Source organism: Mixophyes fleayi, chromosome 4 (assembly GCF_038048845.1).
Source record: "Mixophyes fleayi isolate aMixFle1 chromosome 4, aMixFle1.hap1, whole genome shotgun sequence".
Classification (NCBI taxonomy): domain Eukaryota; kingdom Metazoa; phylum Chordata; class Amphibia; order Anura; family Limnodynastidae; genus Mixophyes; species Mixophyes fleayi.
In genome coordinates this window covers 330,895,432-330,922,377 of record NC_134405.1, presented here as the reverse complement: position 1 = coordinate 330,922,377, position 26,946 = coordinate 330,895,432, and the positions used below count along the sequence as shown (strand labels likewise).

At 41.3% G+C, this 26,946-nt stretch overlaps 1 protein-coding gene across 4 annotated transcripts in view; it reads left to right on the top strand.

Moving 5' to 3' along the window:
- DENND5B (DENN domain containing 5B) overlaps positions 1–26,946 on the top strand; it is a 79,754-nt gene that overhangs the window by 11,121 nt on the left and 41,687 nt on the right. For 2 of the 4 annotated variants that reach the window (XM_075210385.1, XM_075210389.1), the window contains exons 2-4: positions 18,264–18,329; positions 22,850–22,959; positions 24,037–24,703. In XM_075210385.1, coding sequence (XP_075066486.1) covers positions 18,264–18,329; positions 22,850–22,959; positions 24,037–24,703 — 843 coding nt within the window. The remainder of the gene's footprint in view (positions 1–18,263; positions 18,330–22,849; positions 22,960–24,036; positions 24,704–26,946) is intronic. The other 2 variants (XM_075210386.1, XM_075210390.1) reach the window with 1 other exon arrangement.

The following is a 26,946-nucleotide window of genomic DNA, read 5'->3' as shown; positions in this document are numbered from 1 at the left end:
GCTTGAGCCGCGCTAAGATATTAAGTTTAGCGTCTGCCTGGTGTTGTGCCTCTAGAGATATTAAAGTAGGAGATTAATGAGGGGGGGAGGTGTCAATTTTGGCCCAGAGAACGGAGACAGAGTTCTGCTCCCTTTGACTAGACATCTGCTCCTGATACTTGGAGTAATTCATTAGAAGTCATGCCAAGAAATCCTCATTTACTGCCCCGGTACAGTGACTGATGGAGATTATGATGTGATAGATGTCACTGACCTGTAGTCAGCATCATAATCATTCCTCATGTTTGAGACGGTAATTTCATTCATTCGTTTATGAAATCCAGTTCCTGCCATGCTTTAGAACAGAACCGCATGCTGCTTCCATAACGCCAGTCACCTGCATTTGGCATTCCATAAAGTGCTAGAACTGGTTCCAGAATCCACACGTTACTCTGTTTGTCTTCTCCAATCTCCTTCACTGACAGCCTCGCCACTAAGCCATTTTATGCAAAATAATAGATTAATAAAAGAGATTCTGCATGTGCCCTAGTAATGAAAAAAGATGGCTGCTGCCAGTGTACCATTGGGGAGTTAATGCGTAAAAAAACAAAAAAAACCTGGAGAAATGCTGCTTGTTTTTCAATTAGTGGAGTGCAGGCAGGCACGTCTGCTTTACTTTTAATGACTGCACTTTATTCCCTTCTATCTATGATGCTGTAAACGTGAGCGACATTTTAAGCACTAACTGTGTGGCGCTTAACCTGTGCACCCAAACTTTCTGACAAGCGTTCACTTCTCGTTGCTTTGCATCATTTACGACCTTGCCTGCAGCGTTCAGAAGCATTGTTGCTCAGTAAAGTACAATGCTATGGGGGCGCACATTTAAGTTCATCGTGCTCCGGGGAAGCCTTGAGACACGTTAATGAATGATCCTCTAACACTGTAGAAGTGAGGACAGATTGCTAGGGCTTTGTTTGAACTGGTGCTGGTTTGAAATACCAGTGTGTACCAACTCTAATGTATAAATTATACTGTTAACGGTTTTGAGAACCCAAGGCCGGCTAGTCCCATTGCAATAAAATGGGGAGTTTTGACATGATTGACCGCAATATCCAAATCAATCAATAATCTGGTGGGAATTTGTGTTGTAATTGTGTAATAATCTTACAAGAGCTCTATATTAAGCATGTGCTGCAAGTGGTTTTTTCTGCACTACCATATTCATATCATAATGTGTGTTCCTATAACTCCTTTTTTGCCCAGTGATCTAATTAAAACCAATTTAACTGCACATGTGACTTCATTGCGTATAACTGCAATCATTCATTAACAAACAAAATTAATAAGAGATTCATTCTTCAGGATACGTGTAGACGGATGGGTTGTATGATATAGACGTGTTTGTGTTTCGGTTATGCGTTGCGCGTTTTGTTTCCCAGGCGCTAACATCCATGACCGTGGAGAATGAGAACGTCTTCATCTTCCACCTTTTTGTAACTAATTTAATTATGTTTTGAAGCAACGGTTGGCATTTGATAAAAGGTTTAATAGCAGAGAGTATTCTCTCTTTTTGCATCTGAACAACATATTTTATAGAAATTCTTGAGTGCCTCAGAGCTTTGCCTAGCTGACCATTGTTACACTCTTCCACCCCCACCTTCCTTATTAAATACTGATTTATGAGGTCCTGACTTTCCCACCATACAAGCAGAAGTTTGCTCTCCTTTCGGGTCAGCCCATCTCTCTTCCGTACACGTTGTGTCTGCTCTTAACTTGATCAGTTGGTGTTAAAGGCAAATGTAGAATTTTCACTGACTTTTTTCTGCAAACGTTTAGTAGAAGACACAATTTGGAGTTTACCCCCCTCCTCCAAAGTGGACAGTCCCTTTAAATAGACTACAATTGAAAAGTGTCCCAGTGTGGCCAGATTGTCAAGAACATTGCTAAGCAATCGCATACAACGAGATCCAGTCCGTGAAATGCTGTAAGTATGCCCTTTTGTAATGTAAGTATTAGGAGTGGAATATAACATTATCATTTTCGTAGCTTCCGTAAGTTGTCATTAAATCTGAGTGCAAAGTTTAGTGGTCAGTAGTGTGCATTTGACTTTTTCTCTTTCCCATAATCCCCTTTTCTCCTGCCAGAGGTTTCCTGTCGATTTTAGTCATGTGTTATCATCACCATCAATCATCATTTGTTTAGCGCCACTAATTCCGCAGCGCTGTACAGAGAACTCACTCACATCAGTCCCTGCCCCATTGGAGCTTACAGTCTAAATTCCCTAACATACACACACACACACACACATACGCACATACAGACAGAGAGAGAGACTAGGGTCAATTTTTTGATAGCAGCCAATTAACCTTCTAGTACGTTTTTGGATTGTGGGAGGAAACCCACTCAAACACAAGGAGAACATACAAACGCCACACGGAAATCTTCTAACGATACCATTGGATGGAAGCGTAGTCTACTGACAAGAGGCATGTATGATGTCATCGTGGGTTTGGTATGATTTCGACGGGGGGCAGCAATATAAAGGATGGTAGGCAGTCCGAAATCCATAAGTAGGCTTGTGGCCGCACGGTGGCCCAGTGGTTAGCACGGTGGCTCAGTGGTTAGCACTTCTGCCTCACAGCGCAGGGGTCATGAGTTCAATTCCCGACCATGGCCTTATCTGTGTGGTGTTTGTATGTTCTTCCCGTGTTTGCGTGGGTTTCCTCCGGGTGCTCCGGTTTCCTCCCACACTCCAAAAACATACTGGTAGGTTAATTGGCTGCTATCAAAATTGACCCAGGTCTGTGTGTTTGTCTGTGTGTGTATATGTATGTTAGGGAATTTAGACTGTAAGCTCCAATGGGGCAGAGACTGAATGAGTTCTCTGTACAGCGCTGTGGTATCAGTGGCGCTATATAAATAAATGGTGATGATGATAACCTTAGAGAGAGAGCCTAACTATATTTCTAATATAACAAGGTACAGGGCTTTTAAAGAAATGAGACCTGGTTATGCATCTTTTAATCTGCATTAAGAGTTTTATACAAAATAGCATAGGTTGTAAACATGGTAAATTTGACTATAAAACGCTGTGGCCCAGGCTATACAATGGTTGGACAGTGTGTGCTCTGCCCTCTGGCAGCTATTTTCATCCAGTAATTGTACATTTTTCCTTCCTGTCTACTGCAACTAAAATAAGAATCTCTTCTCTCCGGAGTTGTGATTATATCTTTGCTGTTTGGTTACAGATTTTCAGAGATGTTTTGTGTCGCTCTGAATTCTAAAACAACAGAATTAGTCTGGTGCATTAATGGTAACTTCTATAAAGTCAGTTCTATAAGCTGCATTCAGGGATCAGACAGGACACCGTCTGGCTGACGTCCATCCGTTCCCTGTACCCAGACTCTCTGTAAAGATTTCCAGAGCAAAATCTGCTGCAGAAGGCGCTACGTCTGTTGTGTTGGGGTCACAGAGTGTACGCCGGGCTCTTATTCTGCTCACCGGCATCGCTGCTAGAGAAGCATAATGGATTTGTGTGGGTCAGCGCTCCACAATGAGACAGCTGACACTGACGGGGGCAGTTCAACCTCAATTTCTGCTTCACAGACAATGGGCGCTCAGGCCCTTGTAAGATACCATCTGTTTCTAGAAGCAGATGTGTAGAATCAGACTGTCTGCCTGCAAAATCCTGTCGGGAAGGAATGAACCACTTAGTATCCCACCTGTTGGAAAATACATTTTTATTTATATACACTGTGTGTATTTTTTTATTTTATAGTTTGGAATTTGAGCTAGTGATTTAGCAAATTCAAAGGTTATAATAAATATCAATTAAAATATTCCCTCTCTGCCAATGACTTAGAGATGTTGCCGATCGGCTCCTTTCTTATGAATATTGGTTTAACCCTCAGAATGGCTGCCCCGGGTGCATTTTAATTGTCCCTCTGTGACTATGGGGTCGGTTATATGAAGCCCTAAACCAGGGGTGTCCAACCTTTTAGCTTCCCTGGGCCACATTGGAAGACGACGAGTTGGTTTGGGCCGCACATAAGATACACTAACAATGACGATAGCTGATCACCCAAAAAACCATAGAAAACATAGTTAATATTTATATATATATATATATATATCACTTTTTTTTCAAATCCCCCTATACTTACCTTTCAATCGCCCTGTTCAAAAAATCCTCTCTAGTTATTATACTATAATCACTTTTTGTATTGTTTCGATGCAATATCAATAAAGTGCATTTAAGCCAGGCATTGTATATCAGGGTGCCCTGACCAGGCCTGTGGTACCTGACATATACATCACTGTGACCCCAAATTGTGACCTGTTTTGCTAATTACACCACTATGTTAGTTAAAGGATAACAACTTATAATGGGCCAAAGAGAATAATATATAATGCCCCATTAGTATTACAAGTAGAAGTATGTAGCAGGGAGATAAGGTTCATGATGCTCCAGGACCAGGTGACTTTTATTCACTGGTCAGCGTCCCTTGAAATAATAAAAAAAATCCCCCTTAACTTACCTTTTAATCGGCTTGTTCTCCTGTCCTCTTCTCTTCTTTTCTCCAATTCTGTGCTGCTGATTGTTCTTCTCGCGCGGGTGTCTCCTCTGTGCTGCGCTCCGCAATGGATGTTGGGCGTGATGACATCACGCCCGACCTTCACTGTGAGCACCGCACAGAGGAGGAGACGAGGGAGCCGGAGTACCAGCTGACGTGACCGCGAGACCGCAAGGTAAGTAGTTTCTTTTCTTTTTTTTGCAGGATTTTTTTATTTCCATTAAGAGCGCTGCCCTCTTGCCACAACCAAAACTCCTTCTGGGCCACATTTACAGGCGTGCTGGGCCGCATGCGGCCCGCGGGTTGGACAACCCTGCCCTAATCCATGAGGTAACGGCTTTTTCCACATGGTTTAGGCATTTTTAAGTAAAATGTTCAGTCATTAAAAGCCTAACGCAGGAGATATCTCCTGCATTAGACACATTGCCACATTAATCGCAGTCCCCATAATAGTCAATGGGGACTGCTTGTGGGCAATTTTTGGAACCTTTCCCCCATCTGAAAGTGAATATCCCAACATTATATTGATACCTATTTACTACCTCACAATAAGAGAATCCGTACAATATGTGGATAAAATAAGGTGCATATTTTGCTAGAAGTATAACTCACACTTGCCAACCCTCCCGGAATTCGGATGGGTCTCACAGACTCCCGGGAGAGCTGGCAAATGTCCCGCATCCCGCTACTGCCACCACTAAATTACGTGATTTGCGGTGAATCGTGTCATTTTGGCCCCGCCCCTGCGACCAAGCGGCATTTCTGTCCCCCCCTCCAGTCACGCCCCTCTCCGGGAAAGAGCTTTGCGAAAGTAGGCGAGTATGGTATAACTACTTCATACATATATAATATTACCCCAACTCAGGAGGTGTCTGGAATACTTACAGCTCGGATACTACTGAATTCTACTAACTATAACTTGTACATAAGTTTTAATCAATGAAAAATCCCCTTTTTTATTTGTGTATTTTGCGATAAGAATACCAGGTACTGCATAATATGTTGTCTCTAACTAAATAAAGAATAATAATATCCTTCCTCTGAGTAGAACAATGGCAATTACTCAGTGTCTGTACAGTGCTTTGTATTGAAATGGAACATTTGCTACAGTTTAATATTTTGCCAATTTTTGTATAGAAGATCCATTTTTACATGGAACTATTATACTCTATTAAGATGCGTGGGGGATTGGTAGCAAGTTGGGTACAAGCATTTATTGTACGGGGGGAACAGTAGCTAGATTTGTGCAAAAGCTATTGAGCAGACTAGCACTGTTGTGTTTAAAAATGAATTCTTGTGCAATAACTGCATTATTGGGCTACAGAAGGTCACTAACTCATGGGACTGACTCAATTATCCGCAAGGTTCCGTCGTAGGCTCACGTGCTGTTTATGCGCACAAACCCGGTAATTATGAAAACTTTATTCTATGGAGGCGCTTCAGTTGGGCAAATATGCCGCCAGACATGATCGTCTGTGCACATTGCCGTCCATTATGATAAAGAATCTCTGCTCAGAGAGCGGAGATTTCAGCCTCTGCATCGGCGCAATCTGTCCCCGTGGTCTGTTCCAGAGACACATCGTGCGGAAACGCAATCTCCCCCTATGAGGTGCAAGTAAAAATTGAGCGAAGATCATTATCAAAACCTTACGCGGGGGACACAGCGCTCGATGCTGCTACGGCAGCTTGCGGCTCATTGTAACGGCCCCATACACTGAATTAAATATATGCTCTGGAGATGATTATAAATATTTTGCCCGACCATTGCCCATTTTACGGTTTTGTGATCTTTTCGGTTTGTAAAGTTGACTGTTACTAATCTTTGCCTGAAGCCGGTCTGTTTATTTACACTTCACTTACATTTAAGCACTCTGAGGACATCTTCCTGGTCTTTCCTCTTTGTGTTGCTAGTATGTTTGAGAACACAGTCTCATTGTATACATACTGAGCTCTCGTTAAATGCCAGCAAATCTCTGTAAACACGCCAGCGTTATGTAGTTTAACCTTTGGCGTGTAGCTGTGTGTTTAGTGAAACAGATTGAATTTGGTGCCTATTTAAAATGGATCCGCTAATTACAGTCTGCAGTTTTTGTCTTTAGACGTGATCCCGATTTTTTTATTTTAGCCAACTTTTAGTTAAATAGAAGTTTCTATTTATTTAATGATTGGACTCCTTCCAGTGAACCGTAAAGCTGGGTACACACTACACGGTTTTCAGCCAATAATCGGCTCAACCAGCCGACATACGACCGCTCGTTCAAAAGTCGGGTCAGTGTGTGTAGTGACGGTCGAAAATCTGCCCAAATGGACGATTGTCGCCTCATTTGGTTGGTCGTACCGTTAAATATTTTTGTTCCAATCTCGTTTCCGCTGTGTAGTGTGTATAAACTTCCGACCGATCCACAACAGTGAGTACGAAATTACAGTCATTGCTCACAACAACATAGCTGTAAAAAGTCGCTCTTCCCTTTATCGTCTAAAACAAGACTAGTGTGTATGCAGTCCATGGACCGAGCGATCGGACCATCGGTCGCATGTAAAATCGCTCGGCATAAAAAGTTGATGGAAAATTCTGTAGTGTGTACTAGCTTAAGGCTTGGTATACATTACAGAAAACTTCTCCCGATGTGATATAGTTAATAGTTTTACCAACGACAAAGTCCTGATCACCATGTCTATTCCTCTGTACACACTATACACATTTACATGATTTACCGTCAGATCTGTGATCTTCATCTGTCATAACCATCGGCTGAAAAGATTGTGACTCTGCACATTCCATAGAGATCTATGGACACTGCCAGTGCTGAGTGCTAACACACTGCAGGATTGGAAAATCATCATTTATAGAGAAATTTAGCCCAGTTATATAATCAAATGATACGATACGATGTGCGTTGGTACGGTAAACATGGTCGTTGGAGCGTACGCACTAATGTAATGTTGGGCCGAATAGTCGTTTATCGGGTGATTGACTCGATAATCGGGTGAAAAACCTGTAGTGTGTACCCAGCTTAAGTCAAGTCTATATTTTTTGTTTTGCTTGTCCTTGCTGACTGCATTGCAGCGGTTTCTCTGCCTCTTTGCGATGTCCTCCTCTGTCTGCAATGTGTCATGTACAGGCTGCCAGCACTATACATATTGCTTTTCCTAATGAAGAGAGACAGACGTCTCTGAGGTCACAGGCAGACGTTATGCCCATATATACCAGCAGTAATTGTAAACAGACATGAGAGCCGAGCACTGCAGTGCCCCAGTAAGTGCCAAGTGTCCAAGACTGACCTACGGAGCAGGTAGTGTGTCCTGAGGTCGGGCAGCGTTAGGACGTGTGGGATACGTCTGATGTAGACCGGTGAGAGGACAGAGCGGAATATAGGAAAAAAATAAACATTTGAAAGGCTTTTTCCATTGCACACCTTCCTTGTGGATCCTTTGTGCTATATCTGCTGTCTTTTAATGGATTAATGTGATCCATCCTTATTGTGACATATTATTAATGGATGTGCTAGGCTGAGCCATGTACCCACAATGCCTAAAAGAATTGCTGCTGGTGCCAGGAGCAGAACTAACCAGTCTATGGGCAGTGAGCCCTTTTAAAGGGTTCAACAATCTGAGTGGTTAAACACATACTTGCCAACTTTCTAAAATTGGCTTCCGGGGGAGGTGGGCGTGTTGGGGGGCGGGGCTCAAATTTGCTGCAATTTGGACCCACCCCCGTGACCTAATGACGCAAACACGTAATTTTACAGCATTCCCGGTGAATCGCAGCGTTTTGGACCTAATTCTGCCCACTTCACTAGGAAGTGGGCAGATGCGGGAGATTGCCACACTCTCCCCGGAGTCCGTGAGACTCGCACAAAATGCAGGAGTCTCCCGGACATTCCAGGAGAGTTGGCAAGTATGGTTAAACATCTGCACAGACTTCTCATTTTTTTATACTATTAACTACTATCATAAGTTCCACTTCACTATATACTGCTCGTTGCTTGGTAGGGTATATATACATACTGTTTTGGCTATATATATATATATATATATATAATTTATTTTTTTTCTTTTTAAATGTATGTGTATTTAGTTTTTGGTACATACATTGCTGTCTTCATACTAGAGGGCTTTTAAATTGTCAAAAGCATCCAGTGATGTTAAGGTTTATATTTTCCTAATACACATTAATACAAATATTAGGGGATTCTATGATTTCAACATATACACTTTTTTGTATATCACTCTTCATTATGGGAAATGAATCCTGTATATATTTTCCTTTTTTGAACATCTGTGCCTTTCAGTAGTGTTGCCTTTGGCACCAACTGTCATAAATTTTTCAGGACTAATAAATCAATATCGCCAGGTTACTGCACAGATTAGACGTGAGAAGTCCCTTGTGATTTATACTTTATATTCCCCCATCTACTGCCCCTGTGACCCCCCCCCCTCCCTCCTCTCTGTAGTAGCCAGGGGGACTAGTTGATCACGGTCATCATTAATAAATTAATAATTTACGTGGGCTGGTCCGCTTTCCTGTATTGATCGGACTTCACCTATTGATGCTCAGACTGCAAATATTCCCGGAGAGCTGGGTCCATATGTTCTACTATTCTTTATCAGGAGGTGATTGCTTCATGTGTCTTATTATTAGGGGAGATGAAGCTATGACCTAGCAGGCCTCATACCCTCAATGCATATCATATACAGGGCGTCTATACGTTATTAAATATAATGTCATCTCTGGGATCTGTTATCCCTTATATGCTTGTGGAACTCCACAAATGTAACACATTGCATGCATACTCTCTCGTTTTGTTTACAGTAACTGTCCCTACCTAGAGGTGCTGTTACATTCATATATTTTCCTCCTTTTGGTACATGTCACTGTTCTGCATATTGCCGCAGTATGCAATCGCATTCATCATTCCCCCCTTTTGAATGAATACAGCCGGAGGTATTGCCAGGTGACACTGACCGCTGTGTAAGACTCTTGCGGAGACAAGGAATCTGCACACATTGCTGTTCCAAAGCGATGCAGCCGAACATAGACATGAACGTGACATTTCATTTAGTAATACGGATTATAGGACACTAGAGCAGTGAATCCCAAACTTTCATAGTTTGAGGCACCCTCAGGATCTCCATAAGTTTTTGTTTTTTTTCAAGGCACCTTTGAGCCAAAAGAATTACCAAGTAGTCCCCCGCCTTGTTTACCACCGGCCGCGGCACCTATGTGAGATTGGCGCAGAACACGGTTTGGGAACCACTGGACTATTACACAAACATGTTTTTTTTTGTACCATTTGTGTCCCTTAAAGAGAGAGAGGGGGGGGGGGGCTCTCAGTTCAGTAGAGCGTAACACTTTACAAGCTGTTTCCAGGGAATAGTGCAGGTGAAGAAACGTGTCGCACATGAGGTGCGATTATATATTTATAATGGAAAAACTTGTTTTCTCATTTGCAGCTTTAGCAACACTTTTTTTTTTTTTTTTTTCTGGTTCTCGTAAAACTTCCGACGAATACATAAACCCCCCTCCCAAAAAATAACCAGAAGTTCATTGGTACAATTGTTACAAATGAAGGTGTAGCAAACCAATGGAACACCCGAGACGTTTGTTAATAGTTGTGTGAGAAGCTCATTTGTATCACTGGAAATCTGACTGAACTTGAAATAACGTTACAAAAAATATAATCATTCTGATTAAAGGTGAACGTGGGAATCCTGTTCTTACTCTGCGTACGATCAAGTATAACGAGCAGGAATCTTGCATGATCATCATTAATAGCCACAGTCCCTTCCCTCTGTGATTATATTAGCATACAAATTGCGTTCAGTTCTTTAAATCTGATGTCTCCTTTCCTGCCTCACGCTGGGCTAATTTGCCCTCCTCTTAGAAAACAAGGAAGCAATTCTAATAAAACAGCTTTTGAGGCTCAGTGACTGCTACTGTCATTTGCCCCGTGGACAGACTGATTCTCTTCATCCTCTGCCTGGCAGGGAACCTAAGCCGAAATTGTCAGGAGTGATCAGCTTTAAGCCTTAACAAGGAGACCGCAGCGCGGTGCCCGCAGCACTGTAATCCGTGTAGGGGTGTCCACAGAGATTAATACCACGGATGATTGTGAGACATATATATTTGTACGTATCACTACGGCTATCGGTGTAGGGGAGATTATCTGTATTTTTGTGGGTTTTGCGGTGAGGGGGGGTGGGTTACAGTGTTCAGATTAGAGGACTTTTAAACTCTTTATTTTCATCAACAACATGGGTTCCAAACTGTACATGGAGGGAATAGTGAAGCATTTTAAGTGAAACGAATCAACAAAAAAATAAAAAAATTCAACATCAGTAGGCCTATAGAGACAATAAGGAATTATTTAAAGTGATTCAATTCTTTGCATTGAAGGTCATTGTCAGTAGGCCTGTAGAGAGAAGGTTTTATCTAAGATGATTAATTCCTTTGTGTTAAAGATCCCTGTTGTTGTGAGTTACCATGTTCTCTCCCTCTGTCCCTCTGTCCCTCTGTCCCTCTCTCCCTCTCTCCCTCTCTCCCTCTCTCCCTCTCTCCCTCTCTCCCTCTCTCCCTCTCTCCCTCTCTCCCTCTCTCCCTCTCTCCCTCTCTCCCTCTCTCCCTCTCTCCCTCTCTCCCTCTCTCCCTCTCTCCCTCTCTCCCTCTCTCCCTCTCTCCCTCTCTCCCTCTCTCCCTCTCAATATTTTGAATATTATGAAGAGAAAAAGGAAGGGAGAGGAAGAGTTAAAAGGGTAAAGGGTAGAAGAGGGGACTCAATATGGCCCCAGGAGGGGATACGACAGGCACACCAACACCCCCGGGAACACACAGAGCTCATAAATTATAATAGATTGGAGGACTTTTAAATTGTCAAATTAACAACTGATGTCAAGGTCTTTATTAGTAATACACAATAATACAAATATTCAGGACACCGCATTGACCTCCCCACCACCCCAGCTTACATTCTCTTTCGGTGGAGCAAGCTACCGTATCCACCTCTTCATCCAATGGGGTGGGTATAGGGTAATTAGATCCTATAGGATCTGTTCCCATACCCATTTGCATACTTTTAGCAGCTTTATTTAAAAAAACAAAACAAAACAAACTAGTAAAATTATGACCTTACTTTGAATACATCATGGCTACAATTACTAAGAAGCATTTACCCCTCATTAATTGTTTAGCAGTGCTCCTCATAGTAATTAGGAAGAGACGTTTGGTGGCCATGTCTGTCTTATGTCAAAATCGCTGAATAGCAACAATAATTCACTTTATTTTGCCTTTCTGGAATTTATAACCGTCTGGATAATGGGTTTCCGGGTAAGAGAACCCATAACTGTATATCTTGTATTATGAAACCAATAGTATCTTCAAAACCAGATCTGTACCGGCTCTTTTCTCGTTGACCCTCCCTTAATTTTATTTTCGTTCCTATATTTTCATACTATTCTTATTTTTTTGGACGTTTCCAATCCTTAGAGAGTTCTCTGCTGGGGCTGGGAGAGAAAGTTGAGGAGCCCTGCGAAAAACAGCTGTAGGGAGCAGCCCTGGGGTTTCAGCTAGGACAAGGGGGACTTCAGGAATACATTTTATTAGGTGGTAATGCAGCATTAAATGATGAGGGCAATGCAGTGGCTCAGTGGTTAGCACTTGTGCCTCACAGCACTGGGGTCATGAGTTCTATTTCCGACCATGGTCTTATCTGTGTGGAGTTTGTATGTTCTCCCCGTGTTTGCGTGGGTTTCCTCTGGGTGCTCTGGTTTCCTCCCACACTCCAAAAACATACTGGTAGGTTAATTGGCTGCTATTAAATTGATCCTAGTCTGTCTGTGTGTGTGTGTTAGGGAATTTAGACTGTAAGCCCCAATGGGGCAGGGACTGATGTGAATGAGTTCTCTGTACAGTGCTGCGGAATGAGTGGCGCTATATAAATAGATGATGATGATGATGATGATAATTCAGCTTTGGGTAGAATCTTGTGGAACCTGGTACCCAAAGCGTTCAGTCTTTTCAGCAGGTCACCCTATGTCTTGTGTGAGCCCCTGCTCCTAATCCCCCCCCCCCCCCAAATGTACAGTTTTATGAGGAACTATCCTTCAATAATCCCAGCATCTAGTAGAGTGATTAGGCAGATACTAAACTAATGACGGCCCATTAGCACATGATTAGAATTCTTGGTCACATTTTTGTGACCTAAATACATTGATCACAAACTAATAAAACAAACCTAATAATTGAAAGGGCATCTACTATGGCGAATACACAAAAGGGAATGTAAAGACACTTGGGGGTTCCTGAAACATTTATTATTAAACATAAGAGTTTAGGAAGAAACTTAGTAGCTGTACTAAAAACATGACCTACTTCCTTTGTGCAGTTAAACATCAGAGGCAAGCATGGTAAATATTCAATTAAAGACATAAATAAAATACTGAACTATCCGTTCCCATGTATATTAAATTATGTTTATTTTTCTGCATGCAGGCTGAGTTACTGCTGAAAGTACCAGCTGTGTACTCTATAAATGCTGGTTATTCTGCAGCTGTGTAGAAAGCGGCTCCTGAAAGTAGAACGTGACGCGTTTCTCACTTCTTCATTTTTATTTTTTGCTTATTAACCTTAACTTATTACTTCTATTATTTCCTCTGCTTGTTTTTTTTTTTTTTTTTTTAAAATTACGTGGCTAAATTTTTTTAAAGGGACAAAGTTTAAAGAGCATAATGTCAAGTTAATGCCTTATTGGTTTAGATTTGCGTTGTCTGCCGGACCAATGCGTTTCTCCCAAGAGTCCAGCACAGCAGTCGGATCTCTGCGACCTTTCCAGCTCTGTTCATTTCTGTAGCCCGGCTCCGGTAATAAGACAGATAGGACTTTGCAGCGCAGTGGGAAAGCGATATGCCATTGAAAGGGATTGAGAAAAGCTACAGGGGTAAAACTTATTTTTAAATTAAAAAAGAAATATAGAAAAAGAGAGATAACTTTTTAAAAAAAGTTGTTTTCATGCGTTAAGCTACATAATCCCTCCTCCCTCCTTTACCTTTTTAAATTGGTTATTTGTAACATAACTATTAATGTTCTTGCAGTGGAAACGGAGTCTTCACTTCACGCACAGGAAACCTTTTGTTGGTTTCTTTAATTCTCCAGTTATTTTCTCTGTTGGAGCCTTCACTTGCGTAGTACAACAAACCAGCTGGTACACATTGGTATCCCAGGCCTGGCATTCTTCTACGGCTCTGCAGGAGTGCGGCTATCGCAGCGTAGGACAACCAGACCTTGGGCAGAATAACAAATGTTTTAAAGCAACTTCCCCATCATGAATATAAACAGGGAATCACAAGACTGTAATTCTGCTGGACTCATGCTGGTCTATCGGGGGTATACACAGAGCGTAAGTAGTTTTATTGTAATACATGGAGCTCAGTAAGGCAGCTTTTTATTTTATATTTTTAATTCACTTGAATGGCTCAGTGTTGTAAAGACGGATGGCACAAATTCTCCAGTTAGTCCTTAAACGACCGTACGTGTTAAAATCCCATTTTAAGATCTGGTAATTTTTAATCAAATTGCACTGTAGATGTCTGAACTGAAGCTATTTGAAAGTGTTTATATCAGTGATGGCTAACCTGTGACACTCCAGGTGTTGTGAAACTACAAGCCCCAGCATGCTCTGCCAGCTATCAGCTAGTTATCTACTGGCAAAGCATGCTGGGGCTTGTAGTTTCACAACACCTGGAGTGTCACAGGTTAGCCATCACTGGTTTATATTGTAGTCATGTGACAACTCTTACAAAGTCTTGTGTGTTCTAGAACGTAAAAATCTATGGCCAGCAATGGTAATGGACACTGCAGTAAACTGTGCTCCATCTGGGCAACGGGGAGAATTGGTAGGGTTGGCTCTATTAAAACAATATATATATTGTCACTTTAATATTAATGCTGGGTACACACCTATGCGATTTCTGTAACTTTATCTCTCATAACCATCTGCTGAAAAGATTGTGACTCTGTACACTACAGAGATCTGCCTACGTTGCTGGCCGTGAGAGTGTACACACTACCACATTTGCCCGACATTGTTCCATCGTTGTTCGTGATTTTTATGAAGTTTATAAAACCAATTCAACAGATGCGATGTGTTTTGGTTCGATAAAATATGATTGTGGGAATGTACACACTCTGGCAATATCTAACCAGACGGATATGAATCGTGTTATCTGCTCGATAATTGCATACACAGTTTTAGAGCTATAATTAAGGAATAGTTGGTTTTTGTTGCAAGAAAACTTGTATTTTGCGGCACCTACTGTGTGAGACAGCTACCTTATTGTCTTATGGCACAAAACGCTGCAATATAGACCATTGTTGATGATGCATTAAGCAATCAGCGGATTAAGGCAGCGAATGAGGTGCATCATAAGAAATAATTGTTTGCAAAAAAAAAACAAAAAAAAAAAACACCTCTTAAGTTTATTGCTGCGACAGGTGCAAATCACATGAGTTCTTTCCACTCCGCTCAGCTCGATCCACCTCTGCGGATGGTTCACAGCGTTTGGATCTATTCCTGCTGATTATTAAGGTGGTATTTGAAAACTGGATTAAGACCCCCATGGGGCCCTAAGCAACATACTGGCTTGGACCCCCTTATCCCCCTCTCATTTGTCAAAACACCCAAAGCCTGAAAATGGGTTAGGGTAATCTGGGCCCCTCGGTGCCCACGGGGCCGTAGGCGGGAGCCTAGTTTGCCAAATGGATGATCCGGCTGCGCACAGAACACTTCCAGATAAATGTTATGGAGAGCGAGAGAGAGATTTTCGGGTAGTATGTTTGCCACATCGATGAAGACATTGTTACTCTCCTCTCCTGTGTGTATTATGTGCTACGTGACTTACAAACCAGGTCACACTTATATATTGGCCTATCCACCATTTAAATAGCATGGAGAAAAAAGAACATCTCTGTATACAGTCGTGACATGATCCTGAATATATTTACAGGTGCTAGTGATGTCTTTATATTCATTTGTATCTGTTTAACTGTTTTAGTTGTAATGTTACATTTTTGTCATAATTCACTTTTCTTTTTGCATTTTCTTCCTGTGCTGTCTGCCTGCGACGCCGGTATATTCTGTGTATATTCTATTTATAAGGCGCTTGGTTCGGTTATTTCTGCCGACGCATCATCTGACAACAAGGGACGGCTGAAAACATTCTAGGGTTCCCGTTTTATGTTACTTTCATGTTAATTATTCAACACTGGTTTGCTACTTTCAGCTATATTACATTGCCCAAACGTACCATCAGGGGTTTTTTTTAGTGCCAGAATACAATTTTTTTATTATTATTATTTGTACATGGGCTTTTGCACAGTTTTTATAAAAAAAATATTTATTTATTTTTTTCGATCTCTCTATTGAAATATTTGTAGAATTTATCCATCAATGGCTTCTGTGCGAGTCGCTATATTAAGAAACTGACACCGTTGGTGAGAGCTTCTAAAATTACACAGCAGATAAGATTCCTCTTCCGCAAGGTCATAATCCGCTGTTTGTTTGTTGCATTGTGAAGATTGTGTTGCATTTTTCTTGCAATCCGACAGTGGGAATCACTTGTGTTGAACTACGTAAGGAATTTTTTTTTTTTTTAAGTTGAGCAATGTTAGCGTGACTTTAATGGTATCATGGTAGCCAGACAGCTTGCAGTATCGCCGGCTATATTGAGCACTTGGTCTGATATTGCTACGAGTGGGGTCATGTTGGGAAATGTGGTATGAGGATAACCGATAGGGGACTTTGTGTACGGTCATTTCATTGGGCAGCACAGTGGCTCAGTGGTTAGCACTTCTGTCTCACAGCACTGGGGTCATGAGTTCGATTCTCAACCATGGCCTTATCTGTGTGGAGTTTGTATGTTCTCCCTGTGTTTGCGTGGGTTTCCTCCTGGTGCTCCGGTTTCCTCCCACATTCCAAAAAACATACTGGTAGGTTAATTGGCTGCTATCAAATTGACCCTAGTGTGTGTGTGTGTGTGTGTGTGTGTATATTAGGGAATATAGACTGTACGCTCCAATGGGGCAGGGACTGATGTGAGTTCTCTGTACAGCGCTGCGGAATTAGTGGCGCTATATAAATGGCTGCTGCTGATGATTTCTCTGTAGCAAGTGACCTGTTCTGATGGCAGGATCGCACTCTCCAGCTTAATTACGTGATGGAAAACTGATGGGAGGAGGGGTCCTACCTGTAATTAGATGCATCTTTCTGCTGAGAATTGGCAATAAAATAATCAGTATATTCTATCAAACACAAGACAAACATGTTGGTGTTGATTCAGCTGTTTTAAGTAAAACAAACACATTTTTTGCTTATAACATTTTTCACAGCTTATCAAGATGCTTCTACATCATAAAACAGTTTATAGGTTAACTGAGGGATAGGTGGTTAAATACTGCAGGTATATAAGTCTGAATAAGTCACAGTTCTGTCTAAAGTGAAAGCTTTCTATCCGTCTACACAGTGCAGCACCAGTGCTATTTAGTCCTCGTTGTCTTTTTTTTTTTAAGAACATATTCTTGGCATCAGAGCAGAATAAATACTTGGTGAGATGAGGCTTTAGCGGTGTCTTACTAGAACAATGAAGATTATATTAAAATACAGAGGTTTTGTGACTATTGGCACATAAGACCATGCAGTACAGGTATTAGACGTTTTTTTGGTAATGTGGTGCACCATGCCTAAAATATACAAAATGAATGACCTGCTCTATGCTGTTCCACAGACTGTCCGTGATAGTGCTAATTACAGAGACTAAGGGAAGAAATATTTGGTGACTGTTATTTATTATTATTTATTATTATTATTAAAAGTTCTGGTCTCCGGTACAGATGGTGGATTTCCAAATATCAAATTCTGTACATGTTCATATATAGCTTGACCTTTCACCACCAGCTCTTAACCCCCCCCCCCCCCCCCAAAAAAAAACAAACAAAACTAACGCCATCTGCGTTGACTTATCTGTAGAAGACGTGATGAATCCATCGCCAGATCCCGGTAACCTCAGCCGAGTGGCACAATACCCCCACAGGCTGCATACCCTACATTCACCAGCAGTGTTAGGCTCCTGGTTAAGGAGCGTGTGTGTGGTTTGGAAGAGGGGTTTTCGCCGGGGATCACCAATGAGCCCTGGCACGGTAAATACATATACAATACGGCAGTACATAGTACAGCGATATACAATAATATTTACTGCCGCCTACTTGCCACTAATGATAAATAGACCCTCTGTTTGATATGCATGAAGATCTCCCCTAAATGGACTCAGTGACGTTACTGATCCTTAGAGGAATTGATCGGTGATATTCTCACAAATATTGGTTCAGTCCACAAAAATGTTTTTCCATTGTGTTGGTGACTAGCGGGATGTAGTACCGTGTCATTGTGTCATGTTTGGGTTTTTTGTTGAAAGTACATCTTACATTGTTTGTTTCTAATCTGTAATAAGTTATTTCCATTTCTTAATGACAGTCTGAGAATAAATGCTTTGTTTATTTTATCATATATAGTTTATTTGCTTTGGCTATTTCTAACACCTATTTGCATAGTCATGTTTTCATTTTTATTTTATTTTTATTTTTTTCATTTTACTAACCTTGCTATTTGCCTTGTATCCAGGACGCTCATTCCTTATTCACCCATCCATTTTTTGTTTATGTAGTTTTATACCAATGGCTAGAAGCAGATCGGCATGGTAGAAGCCAAGACACTGAAAATAAAGGCGCAGGTAACATAGGCTCACCACTATAAGTCCTTCACCTGCTTTTCAATCCCTTTGACAATTCACAATAATTCTTCACTTGGTCTGTGGCTTGCTTCCCCTCTGTCATACACTCACTTCCTGAGGCTGCACTCATCTATCCATCACTCTCTCTCACCGGGCTTGATTGCCGCTACTGTGGAAGGAAACATCTTGTTAACATTCCAGCGGAACCTTCACTGATGAACGTTCCGAGACCCTTGATTGCATCTAAAGACACTTGGTTTGCTCACTCTGTCCTTCCCTAAGTACATTGCTTTATTTTTCAGCTTTTCTGTATTTTTCACTAAGGGCTTTATAGCATAAATGCCGTTGTTGGTATTAGTTGACCTTGGAGACGACCCGGAACCGCAGATAAATGCATATTGGGTACACAGAGCATAGCTGATCTGTTACGTCTTCAATGAAGCCGCTGACATAAAGCCCTTTGGGCGAAAAACGCAGAAGAAAGCCAATAAGATAAATAAACGCATTTCAAAGAAATGACCTTAGGCGGTGTGCAAACCAATCAAGTAAAGTTGTCTGAAGGTGGAAACCATGACCTGTTTTAAATAGCGCCAAACAAATCTTACACTGTCAATAGTGGATTATGAACATTTATGCAACGGGCTCAGCTTACCGTACCTGTTCATGCTCTTTTTCTCCTGGCAAATTATTAATTTTGTGCTTTGATAGAGCACCGTTTCTCCCCCTCCCCCTTCTACCTTTTTTATTGCCAGGCAGATAGTTTTCCCTCTTATGTACTTTCTGCATGGGACTTGTAGTTCCACACCACCTGGAGATCAATATGTGTCAAGATGTTTTCCACGTTTGTTGGTGTTTCCTTTTCTGTTGGGCGTTACTGAAAAATCACAATAACCTTTATGGCTGAGTTTGATTGGTAGACATTGATTTGGGCCTATCCCCCTCTTACAGTCACTAATCTAATCTGCCTGTGGTGGTGACTGGGTGGGGTTTACCAGCTGTGTGAGTGGTATATTCTGTTTTTTAAACATTTATATGTTGGGGTTGGGGGGGGGGGGGGTTATACCTATGTGTTCTAATTTAATGAAATATTTTTAAGGCTTGCAACGTTGGTAAATTAGCCACACTAAAATACAAGTCATTGTAAGTAGAATTCTTCCAGTAAAAGTAACAAATATACATGTAAAACTAGAGGCAGCTCATGATGGTGTAAGATTTACCTGTGTCTGGAGATGTCTGCAACTCTACCCAAAATATTACAGCCAGGAGTCTGCCCACGGGAGATGAATAGGAGGTAATATGTGAGCTAACATGTAGCGGTAAGACCTCTGGCGTTAATAACAGAACATACATTATGCCAGCAATTGTAATGCTAGACAGGAATAAATGGGGGTCGAATAAGAAACCATCATTGCCTCTAATGTCACCACAGCCATCACCGATGATACTAGGATTTACTACCATCGTGGAAGCCTTAAAAGAGCTTCAAGTGGGCTGTAGACACTAGTGAAAGCGACTGTAATAAATGCGCTTGTTTGACACGTGTATATATGTGTGTGTGTGTGTGTGTGTGTGTGTATGTGTGTGTGTGTGTATATATATATATATATATATGTATATATATATATATATATATATATATATATATATATATATATGTATATATATATATATATATATATATAATGTGTGTGTGTATATGTATGTGTGTGTATATATATATATATATGTGTGTGTGTATATTCACTCGAATGCACTAGTACATTGTAGCAACTGGAGACTGATCTAGAGAGATAGAAAAGTGCTTTCGCATGTATAAGAGCCATGTGTGACAGCCGCCATTTAAATTGATGGGGTCACAAGTCAGAGACGTTGCTTAGGGAAAGAATGTATTATTTATTCACCATTTATGTAATGGGTTTACTACTTCATTTTATAAATGAGTCAAATTCAAATCATTGTTATAGCTATTTGTGATTGAAACATTATAGGATTGTGCAACTTTTTTTCTTTTTTTTGTAAATGAGCGACAATTCTATGCCGAGAAAGTAACTTTTAAGATTCATGACAGTAATCATTTGCTGTTCTATGTTTATTATTTTTGCTATTTAAAGTGATGGATAAATGGTTTAAATTCATGTTTTAAATTTGCTAGTTAAACCATAAATTTGCTCTTTGCTTTATCTTGCTTATGATCTGTTTATGATTTGTTGTATCTGATTCAAAGAGGACTGATAAATATTTTAGCTAAAGGATAGTTTGCATAGTCCATTGTGCAAAGTGCGTGTTCTGCAAAGAACCCCCGATGGGGGAAGCAGGAGTCCGCCCCCTATCTGGAACTTTTAAGAACTCAAATAGTGCACAAAACACCATATCTGTTCTTTTGCGGAAACGCGTCAGTTCATTATAAAGCTGACCCCACGCGTTTCTACTCTGCTGCACGGCCCAAGCGCTGAGCAACAGGATCACTGGCCAGTCTTTCGTGCCACAAACGGCAATTTTGCAGCTGGTAACTTATACGCATATTGGAAGAGCAAATTTATGGCATTCGCAGCTGCAGACTCTTTAGATGCTGCCTAGTTGTTTGGTAAGTTGAGGGCGTTTGAATAGACCTAGGAAAAAGGTTCTCTTCACATCAACACTCGTGGTAAAATCCAGTATAAATTGTTACACACTGACACTGTTACAAAAGATTGGAATGTACTGTAGTAATGTTGTTACTTTGTATCTTTTGCTATTTCTTTAGACAAATCTTATGATAACATAAGAATAGGTTATAGTATGTCTTACAAGTTTTCTTAGTGTCCCAATATCCCAGTAATGTAATAAAATGTCTGACCAATACTCTTACTATGAGATATTGATATTGTTATGTGCTTTTCAGTGTACACAGATCATACACCCACTTTTATCTGCTACAATACAGTTATGTTCACTTAGCAGTTACTACTAGGCTACATGGCCAATATGTAGTCACATGACCAGCGATTAATCTCATAACTGATTGTTTTGCAAATCGTTTCCAAATAATTGCTGTAGAAGTGATTTCTACTCATTGTCTCATGATGATCTGATAAGATAGCTGTTTAATGTCCTCGCATGTGCTTCTGGCGATGAATCCCGTCCGCAGAGTTTAATGGTTGATTAATCACATCCCAGGAGGTGTTGGGTAATTCTGGTCATTTAAAATAAAGAATACAATGAGCTTATTGTCTCCCTTTTACCTCATAAACTTGCATTTAATTGCACTATTTTTCTTAAGAGTTTAATGCCGTGATATTTAATTGCACACGTGTTACCCTAGACCTGTATATCTATGGAAGATGAAGTGAGAGTCTATTTATAGATAGACAAGACCACAGCGAATACAGCATATTAAACACACAGCAAGTGTATTGCAACATTGTTTTATTTAGATGATGTTTATATAGTGTAGTGTTTAAGCCTAAGGTATAATTTGTTATATCGGTGTGTAAGGATAGTGCATACACTAGATGTGGTCTCTTGTGTACAGATCACACACCTCCTCCTCCTGCTTCGTTCTGGGACCTGGCTCCAGGCCACGAGTATGAACAGGCAGTTCTGCAGAATCTCCACAGCGAAGACGTTCCCAGGGTGTATAATAGGACTGTAATAGAAATGGCTGCATTATAATTCCAAATCATTCCATATTCACCTGATAATTTTCACAGTCAGCTTAATGTTGGCCACATACGCTGCAGTTAGAAAACTGATTAAAATCAGTGTGGATCATTATTGTCCATGCTGGTAAATGTAGTCGGCAGATTGCGGATGTCACCCCCGTGTGTGTTGGTATCTTCCAACTGATATAAAAGGTTCCAGTCAGGCTGGAATGTATCCGGATGATCAGCCTTGGTGCCAACTGCTTGGGGCTCGTGGACAAATAGGACTCTGACCCTGTGTCTTGGTGCTTGGGCTGAGGAGCAGTATTGTGTGGTTTGGGACCAGATTAAGGCCTACAGGAGCAAAAAAATATTGGTTCGGCCCACAAAATGGCCGCACTTTAGTCAATTTACTAATTAATTACTGTAGGTGTACATCAAAGTTAAGTTTATATATAGCTATTTGTTATGATAAAACTGTATATTATTCATTATTATGTTTTCCTTTGTGGCAATACTGACGTCTTTGACTGGTACGACCTCCTCGGAGGTCGTCGTTTTATTTTTTCGATCGGATTATGATCCAATTATTGTCAGCCATAGTAATTCTTCACAGCTACCTCAGCGGAGGCCCCCGTATTGTGTATTGGGAATTCTCCATTAGCTTTACCCCAAGTGGCTCTAAGCAGCGCTGTGAATCTTTTGGGAGGGGGGGGGGGGGGAATAAATATTTAACAGCATAATATAGTATATTTTAAACCAAAATTCACACATTGGTTAAACTTGGTACAGTAGGAAAGACAGGCTATGTAGTTAATCTCCTCAAATAATATGCCAGTGAATTATGTTGTATTACTTAGAGACCATTGCAAAATGTAAACATTTTATCCTGTGATTCAGGGGAAAACTTTGACCAGAGTCCGGTGAGAAGAACCTTCAAGTCCAAAGTGCTGGCTCACTACCCCCAGAATGTGGAGTGGAACCCCTTCGATCAGGACGCAGTTAACATGGTAAGTCTTGTAGATACGTGGTAGAGTGGGTGGGTTCTCCTGGATTGTAGGGCTCCCTGGTAACACGTAACTAGTGGTTCCTGAGGCCTATTTCCATGCTCGCAGGCAATTAAATCTTTGTGTCACCTCTTATAGGTGGATGTTCTTTTCATCGGTCTTCTCCTAGGCCAGTGGATCCCAAACTTTCTCAGGTCAAGGCACCCTTAGGGTCGCCATAATTTTTTCAAGGCACCTCTAAACCAAAATAATTACCAAGCAGTCCCCTGCCATGCTTACCACCGGCCCTGGCACCCCTTTGAGATCGCCGTGGCACCCCAGGGAGCCGTGGCGCACAGTTTGGGAACCACTGTCCTAGGCCCTTGCGGATGCACTCCTTCTATACGTATGACATACATAGTCTACCCTGACTTAGTAGATGGCTTTTAAAGCTGGCATGTAACATCAGTTAAAGTCGACCTCATGCTTTGACTGAAGCTGTTTCCACTATCCCTGCGATTTCAGCTAATTATAACCTCTACAGATCAGAAACGTCTGAAGTTATAATACGCAGCAGAACTAATCTCTTTGCCATATTTCATATTGACGAGTTGTTTTGCCTCTGGTAATTATGTTATGTGAAACGAAATCTAAAACATAACCTAAAGCAGCGACAAGATAATTTACACTCTGCTCTTAGAGCAGGCAGGAAATGACTGTTATGTAATATTTATATCATACTTAATCTATGGCTTGCAGTAGGAGCTCATTTATATTATTGAAGATTTCAGGGGTGGTCGCAGACTTTTGAGGAAGAACACCATCCATTCTTCAATTGGTATTAATCATATTGAAGCTGCATTAACATGTTTGGTAAAGTTTTACTAAGAACATCAATTAAGATAAACTACTTTAACTGGCGGACTTGAGCAGGAGAGGAGGACCAATCACAAGCCAGGGTTTGAGGTAGTGGGAGGGGCACCTTAGTAAAAAAATCTTTTACTAGGTGGTAGTTCTTTAATTAAATGCAACTGAGGTTCGTACGTTGTAACAGATGAAGCTTTAAAATTCTATTTTTTACTATGCTTTTGATTTTCACAGCTCTGCATGCCCAAAGGCCTGTCCTTCAGAACCCAGACCGACAACAGGGACCCCCAGTTCCATTCATTCATTATCACAAGAGAAGACGGCTCCAGAACGTACGGGTTTGTCCTCACGTTTTTCGAAGAGGTGACCAGCAAGCAAATATGCACGGCCATGCAGACTCTGTACCAGATGCACAACGCGGAGCAGTGCAATAGCGTCTACGCTTCGTCCTCCTGCAGTATGGACTCCTTAGCCAGCAGCGTGGACGACGCAGACGCCACGTCTTTAGCGAAGCTTCAGCGGTATAACTCTTACGATATCAGCAAGGACACGCTTTACGTTTCTAAATGCATATGTCTGATAACCCCCCTGCCGTTCATGCAACCCTGCAAGAAGTTCCTCACTCAGCTCTACAAAGCCGTCACGTCTCCGCAGCCGCCGCCGCTACCTCTGGAGAGTTACATCCATAACGTTCTCTACGAAGTCCCTCTACCACCTCCAGGGAGGTCACTCAAGTTTTATGGTGTGTACGAACCTATTGTTTGCCAACGGCCAGGGCCCAACGAGCTCCCCCTGTCTGACTACCCCCTGAGAGAGGCCTTTGAATTGCTGGGATTGGAGAACCTGGTCCAGCTTTTTACGTGCGTTTCACTGGAGATGCAGATTCTTCTGTACTCGCAAGGTAAGTCGTCCTGGACCGCTGCTATGTGGTTATCAGTAAACCTACAAACTCCACACAGATAAGGCCTTGGTCGGGAATAGAACTTGCGACCCCAGCGCTGTGAGACAGAAGTGCTAACCACTGAGCCATCGTCATGCTGGAGGTTTCTAAGTTAATATCTTTTATATATAAGTAACACTTATGTTTTTTAGTCCTACAAGTTTGCTCTTTGCTGTAAGCAGGCTAATAAAATTACTTCCAAAGAGGGGTGTGCCGAGAATAGATTTTGCTCAATGTACCATTCAATCATCCATTAGCTATCCACTGCAGCCTAATTAAAAAAATAAAACTCCTCCCTGATCCAGCACAAAATCCACAGATCACGACTTGAGATATGTCTCCTAGCATGGTTTAAAAAGCTCAAATGGCAAAGCATGACAGGTCAGTTATTGCTTTTCTGCTTGCAGTAATATTACTGGTCATCCCTGGTATATACACACATCTCCTGTTGGCCATATGATCTTATCGATAAAGCTTTGGGGTTCTGTGCCTTCCCCTTGTCATAGTTATGTAAGATAGAGAAGCTCCACCAATCTTCACAGCAATAAATGTGGGATAGATAACGTAGGTGACAGGCTTAGTTTTTCATTTATTTTAGAACTAAAAAAATATGTAGCTTATTCTTAGCTGCTCAATAGATAATTTAGTTGTATAACTAATAAAATATCTGGAAAAAATAACCAGCCTGATATGCAATTATTTTTTAAATATTATTGATTCAGTAATGTAAATTCTTAGTGATGGGTCTAGCTAAATGTTATAGCCAGGTCGGAAGACTCCTGGCGTGGCCCATGTTAGATCCAGGCTCAGGAGTGATCGTAGGGTGATTTATATACAAAGGTAAATAAACCATTAAAGTGATCAGATATAAATGTAAAAACGTTTGTAAGAATTATAACTGCCCCCGACTTCCTGTAGCGCTACGATTATTCAACTGGTCGCTGGATGCGGCTTCTCCTTCACATGCCACTGATGTTGCCTAGTAGCCATAGCGCGAGTGTAAGTAAAAAATAAATTTTTGCCCTCTCGTTTTAAATGCACCGGTCACAGGCACAAAGTGGGCAGCCATTATGTAGAATGAAGCAACATTCATGTGAATTCACTAGAACCCAGAGGCGAGACCCTCACTCATGTTGCCAGTTCATAGTTGATTAATAGACACCACGGAGGCCGTAATATTTAGCCTGTAAATTCCCCAAGAGCAGGTGACATCATTGAGGCGCAAGGCACTTGGTGGCTCTGTGATGTCTCTAGTTTCTTGTGAATAGACTGTTTGCATTCTCATGAATATCAGAGCACTGTGTATAAAAAGCAGGTACAATTTGATGTTATTGCCTTATATTTAAATATAGCTACCAATTCTGCAGCGCTGTACAGAGAATATTTATCATTCACATGATTCCTATTGGCGCTTACTGTCTAAATTCCCCAACACACACACAGACTAGGGTTAATTGTGTCTCAGACAGTTGAAATGTTTTTGGAATGTGGTAGGAAACCGGAGCACCCGGAGGAAACCCACGCAAACACGGGGAGAACATACAAACTCCACACAGATTAAGCCCTGTCAGGGAATCGAACTCATGGCCCCAGTGCTGTGAGGCAGCAGTGCTAACCACTGAGCCATTGTGCTGTTACAATGAATTAATTCCCAGTATACATTGGTAAATTGTCCTGAATCAGCTCCGTAATAGCCCTGAGGAAGTCATGTGGAGCAACGAGGTGACTCAGCATGTTATTACCTCATCCCCTCCTGCCCAGGACTTTGTACCACAGGACAGGATGTTCTGACCCTCAGACGCTTTCTCTCTCCGCTGATTTCTGTGAAGTTACTGATTGAGATCAGGTCACTGGGAACCTTATTTGACCTAAATAGAAGGTCTATGATAGAGCATAACGTTTCACTCTTATCTCTTATTTATACTTGTGGGAATTATAAAGTTATAATCATCACCACTCTGGTAAACCGAAACCTCTCTATGTGGAAGATCATAACCATTGTCCTGAATCTTATCCCTGCCATCCTCTATATGAAGGAATATATATTGTTTCACAGACAGATATATTGTTATTTTTTAGCTTTACACAATTTTAGTCCTTCTATACATCCATGTGTCCTTGTCTTGGTCATTAATAGAGCGACCTGTCCTGTATCAGGAGAGGATTGAGCTGTGGGAGACGGTGATCTGTCCATTCTTCTGGTT